At 41.6% G+C, this 15,357-nt stretch overlaps 1 protein-coding gene across 1 annotated transcript in view; it reads left to right on the top strand.

Moving 5' to 3' along the window:
• dnah12 (dynein, axonemal, heavy chain 12) overlaps nucleotides 1–15,357 on the top strand; it is a 385,091-nt gene that overhangs the window by 112,273 nt on the left and 257,461 nt on the right. Inside the window, exons 17-21 of the mRNA XM_038812830.1 lie at nucleotides 1,455–1,701; nucleotides 5,794–5,979; nucleotides 6,759–6,959; nucleotides 12,949–13,143; nucleotides 13,241–13,362. Coding sequence (XP_038668758.1) covers nucleotides 1,455–1,701; nucleotides 5,794–5,979; nucleotides 6,759–6,959; nucleotides 12,949–13,143; nucleotides 13,241–13,362 — 951 coding nt within the window. The remainder of the gene's footprint in view (nucleotides 1–1,454; nucleotides 1,702–5,793; nucleotides 5,980–6,758; nucleotides 6,960–12,948; nucleotides 13,144–13,240; nucleotides 13,363–15,357) is intronic.

The following is a 15,357-nucleotide window of genomic DNA, read 5'->3' as shown; positions in this document are numbered from 1 at the left end:
TTTTGTGAAAGCCTTTAAATTGTTGGCACTCACTGAACCATGGACGTAAAAAATGTTATCTACTGTACTTTCATTTGGATAGATGAGGTTGCTGTGGAAAGGTTATTTCTTTTGAATTGCAAGAAGAGGCTGAATAATTTCAGGTAATACTACTGAGTTAGTTTTGGGATTGTGGATGGAGATGGATTGACTTGTCGGTGATGCAATACAGGGATAGTTTAATTGGATCTGAGGAAAGCATTGGTTTCCAACTTGGAGAATATAGGTTAGATGCAAGACTTTTGACTGAATCGTATAGCTTATCTGTGGGGCTCTTGTATTTGTAACCAGTAGAATGTATTTTAGGAAAGGAGTCATTATTCAAAGGAATTAGATCTGGTTTAGCAATTAACCTCAGATTCACAATTTTCCTTTGCTTTGAAGCCAGCCTAGCTAAAGGAATGATGTGGAGATGCTGACGTTGGACTGGGGTGAGCACAGTAAGAAGTCGTACAACACCAGGTTAAAGTCCAACAGGTTTGTTTTGAATCACTAGCTTCGGAAGCTAGTGATTCGAAACAAACCTGTTAGACTTTAACCTGGTGTTGTAAGACTTCTTACTGTAACTAAAGGAAATTAGATTTGTTTGGCAAAATAAAACCAGGTACGGCAGAGGTCATTCTCTTTTTAGAGTCATAGAGGTTTACAGCATGGAAACAGGCCCTTTGGCCCAACTTGTTCATGCCGTCCCCAGTTTTTAATACTAAGCTAGTCCTAATTGCCCACATTTGGCTCATATCCCTCTATATCCGTCTTACCCTATAACTGTCTAAAAGCTAAAAGCTTTTTAGAAGAGAAAATTGTACCTGCCTCTGGCAGTTCAGTTCAGACACTCACCACCCTCTGTGTAAAACAAATTGCCCCTCTGGATCCTTTTGTATCTCTCTCTCCTCCTCCTCCTCCTCCTCCTCCTCCTCCCCCCCCCCCCGCTTACCTTGTTTATGCCCGTCATTATTTTATAGACCTCTCTAAGATCATCCCTAAGCCTCCTAGACAAAAGTCCCAGTCTATCCAGTCTCTCCTTATAACTCAAACCATTTAGGCCCGGTAGCATCCCAGTAAATATTTTCTGCACTCTTTCTAGTTTAATAATATCCTTTCTATAATAGGATAACGGTACACACTATTCCTAGTGTGGCCTTACTAATGTCTGTACAACTTCAACAAGACGTCTCAATTCCTGTATTCTTAAACCAAACTTAAAGGATGTGAAGCAATTGGATTAATTATCAAGTCTTTAGGTATGTTATGGTTCCAAAGGTAAAGGTAGTCATTGAAGAAAACTCATCCTATTGCTCAGTAAAATGTAGGTATGTTGTAATAGATTTGTTTCCGTTGTTTTCATGTGTGGTATATTTGCTTATTCTGACCGTGACAGTTAAGAGTTCCATTGACGTGTATTTTGGTTTCTTAAGATGGATGGATGGCTCCTTTCTTGATCTGAATGGAGAGAGCATGGAGGCAGAAGTGGACGAATTCTTTCGTGAGATTTACAAGATGCTAAAATTCTTCCGGCAGAAGCAAAAGAAAGCAGAACTTGAAAGAAGGAAGTCAGCCCCTCGACGACGACTTGTCGCTGAGGAAGAGGTGGAAGAAGAAAAAAAAGAGAGTGCAAGTGTTACAATATGTAGCGTAGTAATGGCTCAAATCAAAGACTTTAAGGTAGAATTAATAATCAATGTGTCAAACTAATAATATTCTTAAATTGAGAGTAAGCCTTTGATTTCTGTCCATTATCCCGCCCCAAATTAGGTGGTATAGCAGTAGAAAAGGCATGAAAGGTAAGTTCCATACCTTACTGTTGTGTTAGCAGCTCAACTTTAATTTTCTTCCCCTGGCTCAGCCAGGAAAACTGCCTATCATCCCTTCCCTGCCAGCCGTATGTAAATGAAGATGGGTTAGCTGCTGCATTTTCTGGCCTTCTGCTGCTGATCCTACCAGCCCCAGGGTCCATAAGCAGAGGAATGTCGAGAAATGATTCCTTCAGCTCGGGAGCTGCAACAGACATTTCTGGCAAACGTTTCTTCCACAGAAATGCATTGGTGTTATGGCAGGACCAGTGTGTTTTACAAAAGTCTTGACCCAAATGTCCTGGAATGGGTGAGGAAAACCTAAACCAAGATATCAGAACTGATAACCCATTTCCCTTAGAATTAACTGATTGTGAGCGTTTAAAGGATGATATGATCTTGTAGTATGTTGGAAATGATTTTGAATTTAGAAAAAGATTATCTCAGGTACTCAATGCTAGCAGACTCTCATTTTGCCTAAAAAAAGACTCTATTTGCAGGTGTCCTCTGCTGCCCCTGTCATAACCCATAACAAATTCCATTCACCCATCAGCTTGTAACCTGCACTGGCTTCTGGTCAAACAAGACCTTAACTTTAAAATTCTTATCCTTCTTCTCAAATCTTTTCATTGACCTTGCCCTCTTCATCTCTATAATACCCTCCAGCCCTACCCTCTGAGATATCTGAGCTCTAATTCACTGGAGCTATCCAAGTACAATTTGTTGTAGTATGCCTAACCTTCAAAGCTACCTCATGAAATTTCTATCAACTTTCTTCTGACCCACTGCTGTATCTTTGGCTGAACTGCTGGAGAGTTTGCATTAATGGATAAAAATGGCCACTTAACACTTTTCTTCCTGTGTTTTTGCCAAAATTACTGTTGAAGGAATCTCATGAAAAGTCTCTCCCAATATCTTTGTCAAGTTGAATGTAGGCAGCAGGGTAGTTGAGCAGTTTTTGCAGGTGTATTTAATTAATTAAGTTTGATCTTAAAAATGGCATTGTTGAGTGTAAAAATGCTGCCAAAAGGCATCTTATACACACACAAGTTAATTATTTGATAATATGAGCAGTTACTCTCTCAAACAAATCAATCAGGTGTTACAATCTCAGTTGATATCACTGGACGTGAAAGTCCTAGAATGGAACCCTATAAAACGTGGAGGAACAAAGTCACAGGACCACTAATTAGTTTTAACAACAAGAAAAAACCCCATTATGATACTCCTTTACTTCCGCTCCCCCTTAGTTTATCAATTACACACAGGTTTTAGGAATAACACAGATTACAAAGTGTGTCTTAACCCACAATGGTCTCATTGATACACAAATCCCTTTTACGTATACCAAATGACTGTGGGCAAATGTACGCTAAATGGCAAGTGAATATTTGTGGATGTCTCTCCCGGCCAGATGATTGTCATGTCCAAACTCCACTCCCAAAAGCACACTTTAAAAACTTCTCTCATAAGTATGCTTTCCCTTACGGTTTGCATTCTGAAATCCAGATCCAGCTTTTCCAAGTGGCACTTTTGAACGAAGCTTCTGCTCCACTTTCAACAGTGAATCCTGTCCAGGATTTCATATCAACCCCTTGAGGATTTCTTAGTTTTGACTGCTGCAAACCGCTCACAATTGCTTTAATTCTTGACTCCTCTGAAGTCTGCTGTCCCACTTTAAATTTAGTTACTGTGATTGACTCTTTAACTCAGAACACCTTATTTACTCTTCATTGAATTCTTCTGAACAATACCTTGGTCACTATTCACTTAACTCCAGACTTAGACACTCTTTCTGTCCCAATTCTCTCGTTACCTGGACAATAACGTGTACTTTAGGAAGCCTGCCTGTTTGCAGCTTCTGTTCTGTCTAGCCTTTCTTATGGAAGAGTTGAGAGATGTTCACTCTCCAAGAGCCTGTCTCAACTGCTAAAATTTAAAAGTTTTTTTTTACCTTACAAGGACCTCCAGCTGCTCAGAAATAGCTACCTGCTTATGCCTTTTATTTATTTTTCACACCATAGCTCCCTCCAAGCACAATAGAAACCTAGTTGGAACTTAACCAACCCCCACCCATCTAACTATAGGTTTATACTTCCAGACATAGAAACATTAAATTAAACCCTCTAAAAGTATACCTTATTTTTGATGTTTATTATTGGGAATCATGGTTATGGGGATAAGGTGGGATAGTGGAGTTCAGAATTATATCAGATAAGTCATGATCTCATTGAATGGCCTAATCAAGTTTGTCCAATGCCCTGGAGGAAGCATTCCCAAATATAAAGCAAGTTGCACAAAGTAAAAGATTGTTTGTATCCTTGACTGTGCTGAAATAGATTTTTAGTGTCATGAAAAAGTTGAGTTGTTATAGTCAACATTAAAATGAGGAAAGAAGGGGTTAAAACAGCCAGACCTCGAGGGCAGAATTTAATGTAGGTGATGAGAGTTCCATCTACTGGCTGGAGCGCTGATTAGGGCCTCAAGGCGCCTCTTTTAGTGAAGGCCCGCCACATTAAATGCCAATCAGCCGCTAACTGGATCAAGGACCTAGGGGCAGAAGTCTAGCCCACAAAGTACAACCAGCTATTCAGAAACTGGTTACTCTTCATTGCACAGCAGTGCCAAAGGGGAGATGGTGGCTGCTGCTGTTAATGTACCTACATTAGACCCAGAATTGCTGAGAGTTTCAGGCTATAGGTGAGCGATGGCAGAAGGGGGATTACAGGGTGGAAGTGACCAGGGCAATTGATTGGCAGCAAGGGCAGATGAGTGGTCTCGGAGAGCTTTCCCTTTTTGATGCTTGGTCTCTCGATTGACAAGACCCATACCTGCTGCTGGATGAATACCAGCAGCAACGGGATAAGACCCTTAAGTGGAAATGAATTGCCCTCTTAAAGGCTTCAATTGGAAGCAAGACAACAAAACCACACACAAGCATTCCTGCCACATACTTATTTGGAGCAGAGGTGGCGGAATCCCTACGCGCCACCAAACACGGCACTGGGCGGGGCATTAAAATTCACCCTCTTTCCTGATTTCTATCCGTGACTACTGCTGCAAATTGAACATTCATTGAGTATAGGATTGAACATGGCACTGATCTATCAAATAACCCACTGATATTTGATGTCTTGGTGCACTGCAGTCAGGTATAAAAGATAATGAGGTACTCAAGCTTTGCTAGTGCCTGTTGAACCACATACTGTCAAGTATCAACACCCTCAGGAGAGGATATGAGAACAATTGAAGAGGTGGGGGAAAGATTCTAAACTATTTCTAAATAGTTTTAAGTTTTGACCTCATACTATTATGTTTTCATGCAGAGACGTTATACATATTTACAATAACTTGTTTCTCCCCCTTCAATGGCCAATGGGCCCCATACATTTGTTCTGCTTCTTCCTGATACTGGCCCCTATGTGAGTTGCCCTGTGTGCAGCCCCTTGGATCTTCGCTTGCCCTCGCGCCCTGTCCCCGGCGATCGTGCCCTTGACTATTTTACTGATCCATGTCTGTTTGCATGTTCTCTCATAGTACTTTAGCCTATATTTGTCGTGTAATGTCAGTCTTTTCTTAGTTGTCTATGCAAACACTATGTGTGGCTATGAAACCTGTAAACTAATCATACAAACTGAAATATGTAAACCAGTAAAAACATTTTTTATTAAAACTACACCAGGTTTGGCTACTTTATAAAAAGGAAATTAAGTTAATAATACTGCGCTATATTAAAACCCCACGGAAATCACAATTATTTTCTCTGTTCCACTAATCTAAGACAACATCAAACAATTCTGTTGGATAAAACTGTGAGATTATGATACTTTTTTAAAATTCAAATTTGTCTGTCCAAGAGTATAAAAACAAATGTTTTTAATAAAATTATGATAACTCATTTATGCCTGCAGTTGTGTTACCTATGAAACAGATATTTTGCTTTGTTTGTTTGTTTTATTTCTAGGAAATTGTGCCCCTTGTATCTATACTGTGTAATCCTGGTATGAGGCCTCGCCACTGGTCAATGATGTCTGGAATTATGGGCTCTGATTTGACCCCAGACTCGGGAACAACTCTGAAAAAAATGTTAAAATTGAATCTCACTCCATTCTTGGAAAAATTTGAAGAAATTAGTGCTGCCGCCACCAAGGTAAATTTAGATAATAACTTACAGCACATAATGTTGGAAGCAGAAATGCTGTTGTTGGCTGTAAAGCATCTTCTAACACCCTAATGTCATGAAAGTATATAAGTATAAAAGATGTCCAATTCTGGACACCACACTTCAGGAGGGCCTTAGAGATGATTCATAACTTATTTACTTTTACATCAAGGATAAAGGACTAATTAATTGTACAGATTAGAGAAGCCGCAATTGTTTTTAGAACAGAGAAGTTTCAGGGGAGATTTAATAGAGATGTGTAAAATTATGACAAGCTTTTGTAGGGTAAATGAAGTTCAACTATTCACACTGGCAGGAGAGTCAGTGGAACACCAGAACCAGAACACTCCAATTTCGGCTAACTGGCAAAAGAACCAGAGGGGATGTGATGAGAATTATTTTTATACAGAGTTTCTATGACCGAAAATGTTAGAGTTATGAAGCTTGCTGAAAGCAGCTTCAGTAGTATCTTTCTGGGAATTGGATATTTACTTGCAAAGTAAATTTCATCAGGGTTAGGTTGGAAAGAATAGGGAGTAGGACTAATTAAATAGGTTTTTCAAAGAGCCAGAGGACTATTAATGGGCAGCATGACATCTTTCTGTGTTGTATGATTCTATTCTATGTACATTTAATCTCACTTTTCTTTCTTTATGAAAATCTGTTATTGTGATAAAATATTATTTAATTGTTTTAAATTGAATATATTGAAACACAAAACAATTTTATCACAAAATTAGATGTTATTCAGTAAGATTTTTCTTTAGGAATTCTCATTGGAAAAAGCAATGCATATCATGGAAGAAACCTGGGAGACTATTATCTTTACAACAAGTTTATATCGAGATACTGGGGTCTCTATTTTGTCAGCTGTGGATGAGATTCAGACTATTCTTGATGATCAAATTATCAAAACACAGACGATGAGAGGGTCACCATTCTGTAAACCTTTTCAAGCAAAAATTAAGGTGAGTACTTTTGATAACAGTATATAAATAAAATCAAAGTTAATGGGTAGGACTTGCATCGTAATTGAAAACGAGCAAGTAACAAAAATATGAACAAATCTTTTTATTTTTATCTGCCATTCTTATTATCAAAAATGAGAGCGTGCAAAATTGAAGACAATCTTGTGACATTGACTGGGAGATAGAGGGCAGCGAATGGGCATAAATGGAAGATTCGTTAATCAGCAGATTGGTCAAGTAGTGTTCTACAGGTATCTCTGCTGACCTTTCAGCTTTTCACCATATATGCATGCCAATGACTTGGATAAAAGATAGAGGAATGTAAATTTGCAGATGGCACAAAGCTAGGAGCCACAGGAAGTTGTAGAGATTAGAGCAAGAGGTTATGAAGGAACATTGACAACTTAAATAACAAAACTGTCTGTTGAAGTTCAATATAGGAAGTGTAGCATCACCCACTTTGGATCTGAGGAAGACTATTTTCTTCGTGGTGATAGACGAGGACTTGTGGAAGCATTGGAATTTAGGTTTTCATGTATACAATATCTAAAAACTAGTGTACAGATACAAAAACAAAGCACGAATGTCAATGGAATGTTGGCCTTTGTCTCTTTTTTAAATAGAGTGAGTGTACACACACAACCAGTGGATCAAGACAAAACTCTGAATTGCTTCCACATTTAGTTCAAATGGCGGTGGGCAATTAAACATTGAATGGATGGAGGAAGAAATTCCTTGATCACTTTGTCTCCAATGCAATTAGAACCTAGCATGTGATTGCAAAATACAAAGCTGACCTGTTTTTAACCACCTTGAGGCAGAAATGTTGAGTGGATCTTCTTGGCCTCCTAATGGACTAACTAACCACTTTCACAAATGCTAATCTTCAGCCAATTCAGTTCACTCCACAGTGCATTAAGAAGTGGTTGAGTGCACTGGACACTCTAAAGGCCCCGACCCTTACAATATTCTGGCTGTGGTATAGGAATACTAGCTGCACTCGTAACTAAGCTGTTCCAGCACAGCTACAACACTGTCATCTATTCAAAGATGTACGAATTGTCCTTATGTCCTGTCCACAAAAATTAAGCCAGGTCCAACCCATCAAACGATCACCTCTTCAGCTGAGGAGTTAGCAACAGTGCTAATAAACAGCTCACCAATAACTAGACTGTGATGCTCAGTTTGTTTTTTGCTTGAATAACTTGACTCCAAACCTCATTACAACCTTGGTCCAAACACTGAGGTGAATTGAACTCCAGATCCACAATGAGAATGACTGTGCCTGATATCAAGCTAGAATTTGACTCATTATGGTCCAAGGAATTCCAATGGAACTGAATTTAATGGAGATCATGGAAAACTCTTCAATCTGGCACAAAGGAAGATGGTTGTGACCATTTGAGGCCAATCATCTCAGCCCAGGATGGAGTCCCTCACAGCAGTATTATAGCCCAAAATGCCACCCCGTATTCAGGCCCATTCACAATTCTTGAAATAATTAAACAGTATATGCCTATTTGCAACAAATGGTAAGTAATATTTGTTACACAGTGCTAGGTAGTGGTAATTTGCAACTAGAGGGTCTAACCCCTCAAATGTGATGAGAAACTGAATTGGACCAGCCACATCACAACTGTGATTAGTAAAGGAGGTCAGAGGCTGACAGGCAAGCATTTCTGTGGCCATAGATGTGACTGGAACAGACAGGTTTTGCAATGGCCACAGACTTGAATCCAGAATGGCACATTGTCTCCCTGGTGTCTGGGTCAAGGTCAAGGATGGCATGGAGCGACTGCAGGACATTCTTCTAGGGAAAGATGAACAGCTAGAGGTAAGTGGAAAATTAAGAAGCAGGACATCAGATGTGGTAATCTCTGGATTACTGACAGTGCCATGTGCAAGTGAGTACAGAAGGAGGAGGATAAGGCAAATGAATACATGTCTGGAACGATGGTGTAGGAGGGAGAGGTTTAGATTCCTGGCACACTGGGACTGGCTTTTGGAGAGATGGCACCTGTACAAGTCAGACGCGTTGCACTTGAACAGAGCTGGGACAGAGTTCCTTGCAGGACATTTTGCTGGTGTTGTTGGGAGGGCTATAAGTTAACTTGACAGGGTCTGGGAACCAGGAGTAAATATTAGAGGAATGCCAGGGTGCACAATATATTGGGAGGGGCAGATACTAGTACAAAGAATAATAGGTGAAGTCGGAGTAAGGGAGAAAATAATGACGTCTAAATCAGGGTTACTGTCCATGTATGTGAATGCATGGAGTACAGTGAACAAGATTGGGAATTTACAGGCGCAGATTGTGATGTGGAAATATAATGTTGTGGCAATAACCAAGATCTTACTCAAGGAAGGTCAAGAGCGGGTGTTAAATATTCCAGGGTACAATCAGAAAAGATAGGAAAGGAAGAAACAGTGATGATATTGATTAAGGAGAGCATTATAGTGTTGGGGAAAGAGGATGTCCCAGAGGGTTCAAGGACAGAATCAATTTGGCTAGAGCTAAGGAACAAGGGGCAATTACATTGCTTAGTGTGATCTATAGACCGCCAACTGCTGAGAAGAATTTAGAAGAACAATTCTGCAGGGAATTTACAGAGAGGTGCAAATGTTTAATTACCCAAAAGTAGACTGGGCCAATGGTAGTGTAAACGGCAGAGAGGAGCAAAAGTTCCTAGGTTGTGTCCAAGAAAACTTCCTGCAGTAGTATGCGTCCAGTTCAACAAGAGTTTTGTGAGGAGGTAACAGAAGCGGTCAATGAAGGTAAACTGTTGATGTTGTTACAACACCCTGGGCTCGAGCAGTCAATTCCAGTCCCACTTGACCCAGAGTCGCAACACAATTGAAATGAACTATTAATTCTTAGAAAATACTTTGGCTGCCCAATAACTACAGTCACCGGGTTTGTAAATTTAAACAATGTTTGTTAATAACAATAACTATAATTAAATAGGTGGCAAATACTTTTTTTTCAAAATAAATTTGGAGTACTCAATTAATTTTTTTAAATTAAGGGGCAATTTAGCGTGTTCAATCCACCTACCTTGCACATCTTCGGGTTGTGGGGGCGAAACCCACGCAAACAAGGGGAGAATGTGCAAACTCCACACGGACAGTGACCCAGAGCCAGGATCGAACCAGAGACCTTGGCGCCGTGAGACTACAGTGCTACCACCACGCCACCATGCTGCCCTCATAGGTGGCAAATACAACTGGTTAACTACTATTGAATTCCTAACCCCCTTCTTTAACTCACCCCACCCTCTATACACACATACACAAGAAGCAAAAGATATGTCTAGAGGCAGTGTAAATGCCAGATTGGTGAACACCTGCAATGAAAGAGGTTGACAACAGAAAGGTCAGTGTGAGAGCATGAAAGAAACTAAAATAACAAGTGACTGGAAGCTCAGGTCACCCTTGTGGACTGAACAGAGATATTCTGTGAAGTGACTACCCAATCTAAATTTGGTCTCAACACATGATGGTAGAACAGACCATGTTGTGTGCAGCGAATAGTGTTTTAAATTGAAAGGACACATAAAACAGTTTTTCCTGGAAGTAAAGAATTGGGGGCGGTATTCTGCATTTGATTTCTGGTGCAGTGCACTCCCCGCCGGCAGTGAGATTCTCCATCCCACCAGCCGACTAATGTCATTTCCCATTGTGGGCAGCCCCATGCCACCTGGAAATCCCTGGCGTGGGTGCGCTGTCGATGCAACGGAGAATCCTGACAATGGGGAATCTAGCCCACGGTCTTGGATAGTGAGGGGAGAGGAGGTAAAGGAGCATCTTCTACACTTGCATGGACAGGTGCCATGAGAAGGGCAAGGGTATTGAGGGTGATTGAGAAATGGGTGAGGGTGTCGAGGATGGAATTGGTCGCTTTGGAACACTGAAAAGGGAATGGAGGGATAGATGCTTTTGATGGTAGCATCAAGCTGGAGATGGCTGAAATGGCAAAGGATGATCCATTGTGTACGATACTAATGGGGTGGAGGTGAGGGAAGGAGAGCCCTGTCATTGTTCTGGGAAGAAAGAGAAGGGGTGAGAGATGAACTGCAGGCAATGGGACAGAACAACCAAAGGTCCTGCCAACCACAGTGGGAGGAGGGTTGTGGGTGGCTGGAATTCAGGAAAAGGGAAGACATACCAAATATATCAGGAGCATTGGTGTGGAAGGTTACATCATCAGAACAGATGTGATGAAAACAACAAAATTGGAAGAATGGAACAGAGTCGTGATGGAAAGCAGAATTTGAAGAAGTGCAGTTCAGGTAGCCAATAGAATGTTAATTCACACAAATAAGGCAATAGAATACAAGACCAAAGCGGTTGTGATCAAACTCTATAGTGCTCTGGTTAGACTGCATCAACAGCAACAGCTTATATTCATACAGCACCTTTAATGTAATAAAACATCTGAAGATGTTTCACAGATGTATTAGGCAACAAAATATGTCACCAAATTACATATCGAGATTTGAGGGCAAATGACCAAAAGCTTGGTCAAAGAGAGAGGTTTTAAGGAGTGACTTGAAAGAAAAGAGCAGGCAGTCAGAGAGGTATAGCGAGGAAAGGTATTCAAGAATGCAGGGCCTAAGCAGCTGAAAGATTGGGAACCAATGGCAGAGCGAAAATCTTGATGTTCAGGTGGCCTTAATTAGATGAGAACAGTTATCTTGGAGGGTTGTAGGGCTTGAGGGGATGAGATAGATAGGGAGGGGCAAGGCCATGGATGGATTTGAAAACAAGGATGGGAATTTTAAAATGAAGACATTGCTTGACCGGATGTCAATGTAGGTCAGAAAGCATTGTGGTGATGGGGAATGTGATTTGCTGTGAGATATGATAAGGGCAGTTTGAGTTTCGGATGACTCCCAAGTTTATCGAAGGTAGAATGTGGGAAAACAGCCAGGAGTGCATTGTCATAGTCAAATCTAGGGGTAACAAAGGCCTGAGTGAGGGTTTCAGCAGCAGATGAACTGAGATGGGGACCAAGTCAGGCAACTTTACAGATGGGGAAAAGGGCAGTCTTAGAAATGGCGTGAATATTAGGTATCAGCTCGACTCATGGTGACAGGTGAAGAGACTGGGCTCAAACAGTTGCAAGGCAGACAGATGGAATCAGTAACTAGGGAATGGACTTTGGAGCATCGCGAGTACCATATCCACTTCTAATTACAAGCCACAGGGAAACATCAAGGGCTGATGGAAATGCTGAGAAGTCTGCTGGGGCTCTGATTATAACTCATGCAAACCCATTCAGTACACAGAGTTAGTGCAGTTGTTCTTCTGTTACAATAGAACATAGGACAGTGCAGAAGGAGGCCTTTCGGCCCATCGAGTCTGTACCGACCCACTTAAGCCCTCACTTCCACCCTATCCCCATAACCCAGTAACGCCTTCTGACCTTTTTGGTCACTAAGGGCAATTTATCATGGCCAATCCATCTAACCTGCACATCTTTGGACTGTGGGCGGAAACCGGAGCACCCGGAGGAAACCCACGCAGACACGGGGAGAATGTGCAGACTCCGCACAGACAATGATCCAGCAGGGAATCAAACCGGGGACCCTGGCGCTGTGAAGCCACAGTGCTATCCACTTGAGCTGCCCAGTTAAAATTGGACCTAGCTATTGTCAAGGTTGTGAGTTTTTATATCAGCTAAATGTACATGTATCTCAGATTGATCAAGGGAAATATTGCTTTGCATTTAGGCTGTTGTGGAATAAGGATGAACATCTGTAAATATAATTCCAGATTCTGAAGTACTAGTATGAACAAAATGTTATATTACAAGTAATAATATTTTTTTTCCTTGATTTCAATAGAACAAAGATACTGCTTTGAAATAAGCAGGCCAAAATGATCATGTTTCGGGATGTCAGTTCATTTTCTCATTTAAAGATATAGAGCATAATATTGGAATATATTATTTCAACGCATTATTTACTGCTTTGCATGTGTTTTTCAGAAATGGGAGGAGAGTCTGATTCACGTTCAGGAAACCATTGATGAATGGTTGAAAGTACAAGCTCAATGGCTCTATCTAGACCCAATTTTTTCTTCTGAGGACATTATGCAACAGATGCCAGAAGAGGGGCGACTCTTCCAGACTGTGGACAGAAACTGGAAGGATATCATGAAGCACTGTGTTAAGGATCCCAAGGTACTTTCTGATGTAAATCACTACCTCAAAATGTGTAAAGGATGGCCAAGATTTCTAATAACTACAAATATTTTCTTTACTGTATTCAACTTCATAGGTTCTGGCAGCAACTTCTCTAACAGGATTACTGGGAAAATTGCAGGATTGCAATCGCTTGTTGGAGAAAATCATGAAAGGACTAAATGCTTACCTGGAGAAAAAACGGCTTTTCTTTCCTCGGTACACTATTAAGAATTTACTTGGAAGTTATGAACATTTATTTTTTTGGAATAAATAGTGAATCATAGTTTAGCAACAAAAATATGGGGCAGGATTCACCTTCGGCTGACGCCGAAAGCACAAAACGCAATTGAGCGGAAAATAGCCTCCGATACCAAAATTGCTGTAGGCGCTGGTTTGATGCCAAATGAGGATCCTCCAGCACCCCGAAAATGGCATAAATGCTTCGCTTGCCATGCGGTGTTTAAGTACCGTTGACATATCATTAGCAGGCCTGACCCTTTATTCTCCGTGGCTCCGCAATTCACTGCCACCGATAGGCTGAGTTCCCAATGGCGCGGTTCACTTGTGGTCGGGAACCCAGTGTGGTGGCTGCGGACTGTGTCCAGTGCTGCCACAGTCGGCCAGGAGCCGTGCTGCTGGCTGGGGGGGTTTCCGCGAGGGCTAGGGGGACTGGTGCGGGGTGGCCAGGGGGGCAGTGTTTGGCAGGTCGACACGATCTGCGCGACCGTTACAAGTTGTCGCCTTGCGTATGCGCAGCTACGGACCCGCCTATTCTCCAGGCGTTTATATCGTGGGAGCCAGGGGTTTTACCCGGCGAGGTTGCTAGCCTCTCATCAGTTGCAGGACCGGTGAGGGTTCGGCGCCGATTTTTCTGTTGTGAAACACCACTGTTCCCGCGTCGGCACTTAACCTCCAAAACGGTGAATCCAGCCCATGATCTGGACATGCAACATCAACAAGCATTTATATAGACTTTTTAAAGTAGTAAAACATTCCAAGACATTTGAAAGGAGTATCAGTAAAAAGAATTTAACAGTGACAGTGAGCTGAGTCAAAATCCTGGAACTCCCTCCCCAACAACACTGGTTGTTCCTACACCATATGGACTGCAGTGCTTCAAGAAGGTAGCTTATAAACGCCTTCTAAAATGCAATTAATCATGGGTAAGGAATGCTGGCATTGCCAGCAATGCTTTCATCCCATGAATGAATAAAGAAAAATCAGAGATAGGATTTAAGGAGCATCCGGAAGGAGAAGTAAGGCATAAAGAGGTTTAAGGAGATAATTTCATGGTTTATGGCCCTGGCACTGTAAAACATGACTGCCTTTGGTGGAACAATTAAAGTAGGAGATGTGCTAGATGCTAGAGTTGGAGGAATATAGGGATATGTAGGTGGGTTGTAGGGCTGGAAAAGTTACAGAGATAATATGGGCTAATTCATGGAGTGGTTTGTAATTAAGATGAGAATTGTAAAATTGAATTTTTGCCAGACTGGGAGCAAATATAGCTTGGCAAGCACAGAGTGTACTGGATTTGGTGTGAGTTAAGAGTTGGGTTACAGAATTTTGGATGAACTCAAGCTTATTGAGGGTCCAAATGGGGGGAGTGTGGTTGGCCTGACGTAAATTGGAATAGTAAAGTTCAAAGGAAAAAGACATGGATGAGGGTTTCAGCAACAGATGATTTGAAGCAGGGGTGGAAGTAATTTATCGAGGTAGAATTGGTGATGGTGTAGTTATTGGAAATTAGGAATAGGCAAAGGAATTGAACGTACAGCCCTTCAAGCCTGCTCCTCCATTCAGTTAGATCAGTATCTTATTTTTCACCTTCCTGCTTTATCCCCATAATCCCTTGACTAGAGCAGTATATTTCAAACCTATTTTCCCGGGACCCACTTTTACCAACCAGCTGACCTTTGTGACGCACGCCGGCCGACCTTCGGGACCAACGCCGGCCAACCTTCGCGACCCACGCCGGCCAACCTTCAAGACCCATGCCAGCCGACCTTTGCGACCCAAGCCGGCCGACCTTTGTGACCCACGCCGGCCGACCTTTCTGACCCGCGCCGGCCGACCTTTGCGCCCACACTAGCCTTTTTGCCTGTTTTCACCTTTGTGAGGACGGGAAATCCAGCTTCGCACATGTAAATTGTTGTGAAGGGCAATAACAATAAAATGATTTTTTCACTTAGCACTGGATACCCCTCGAAG

Source organism: Scyliorhinus canicula, chromosome 11, assembly GCF_902713615.1.
Source record: "Scyliorhinus canicula chromosome 11, sScyCan1.1, whole genome shotgun sequence".
Lineage (NCBI taxonomy): Eukaryota > Metazoa > Chordata > Chondrichthyes > Carcharhiniformes > Scyliorhinidae > Scyliorhinus > Scyliorhinus canicula.
Note: the sequence above shows the minus strand (reverse complement) of the source record. Positions and strands in the feature narration are given on the sequence as shown.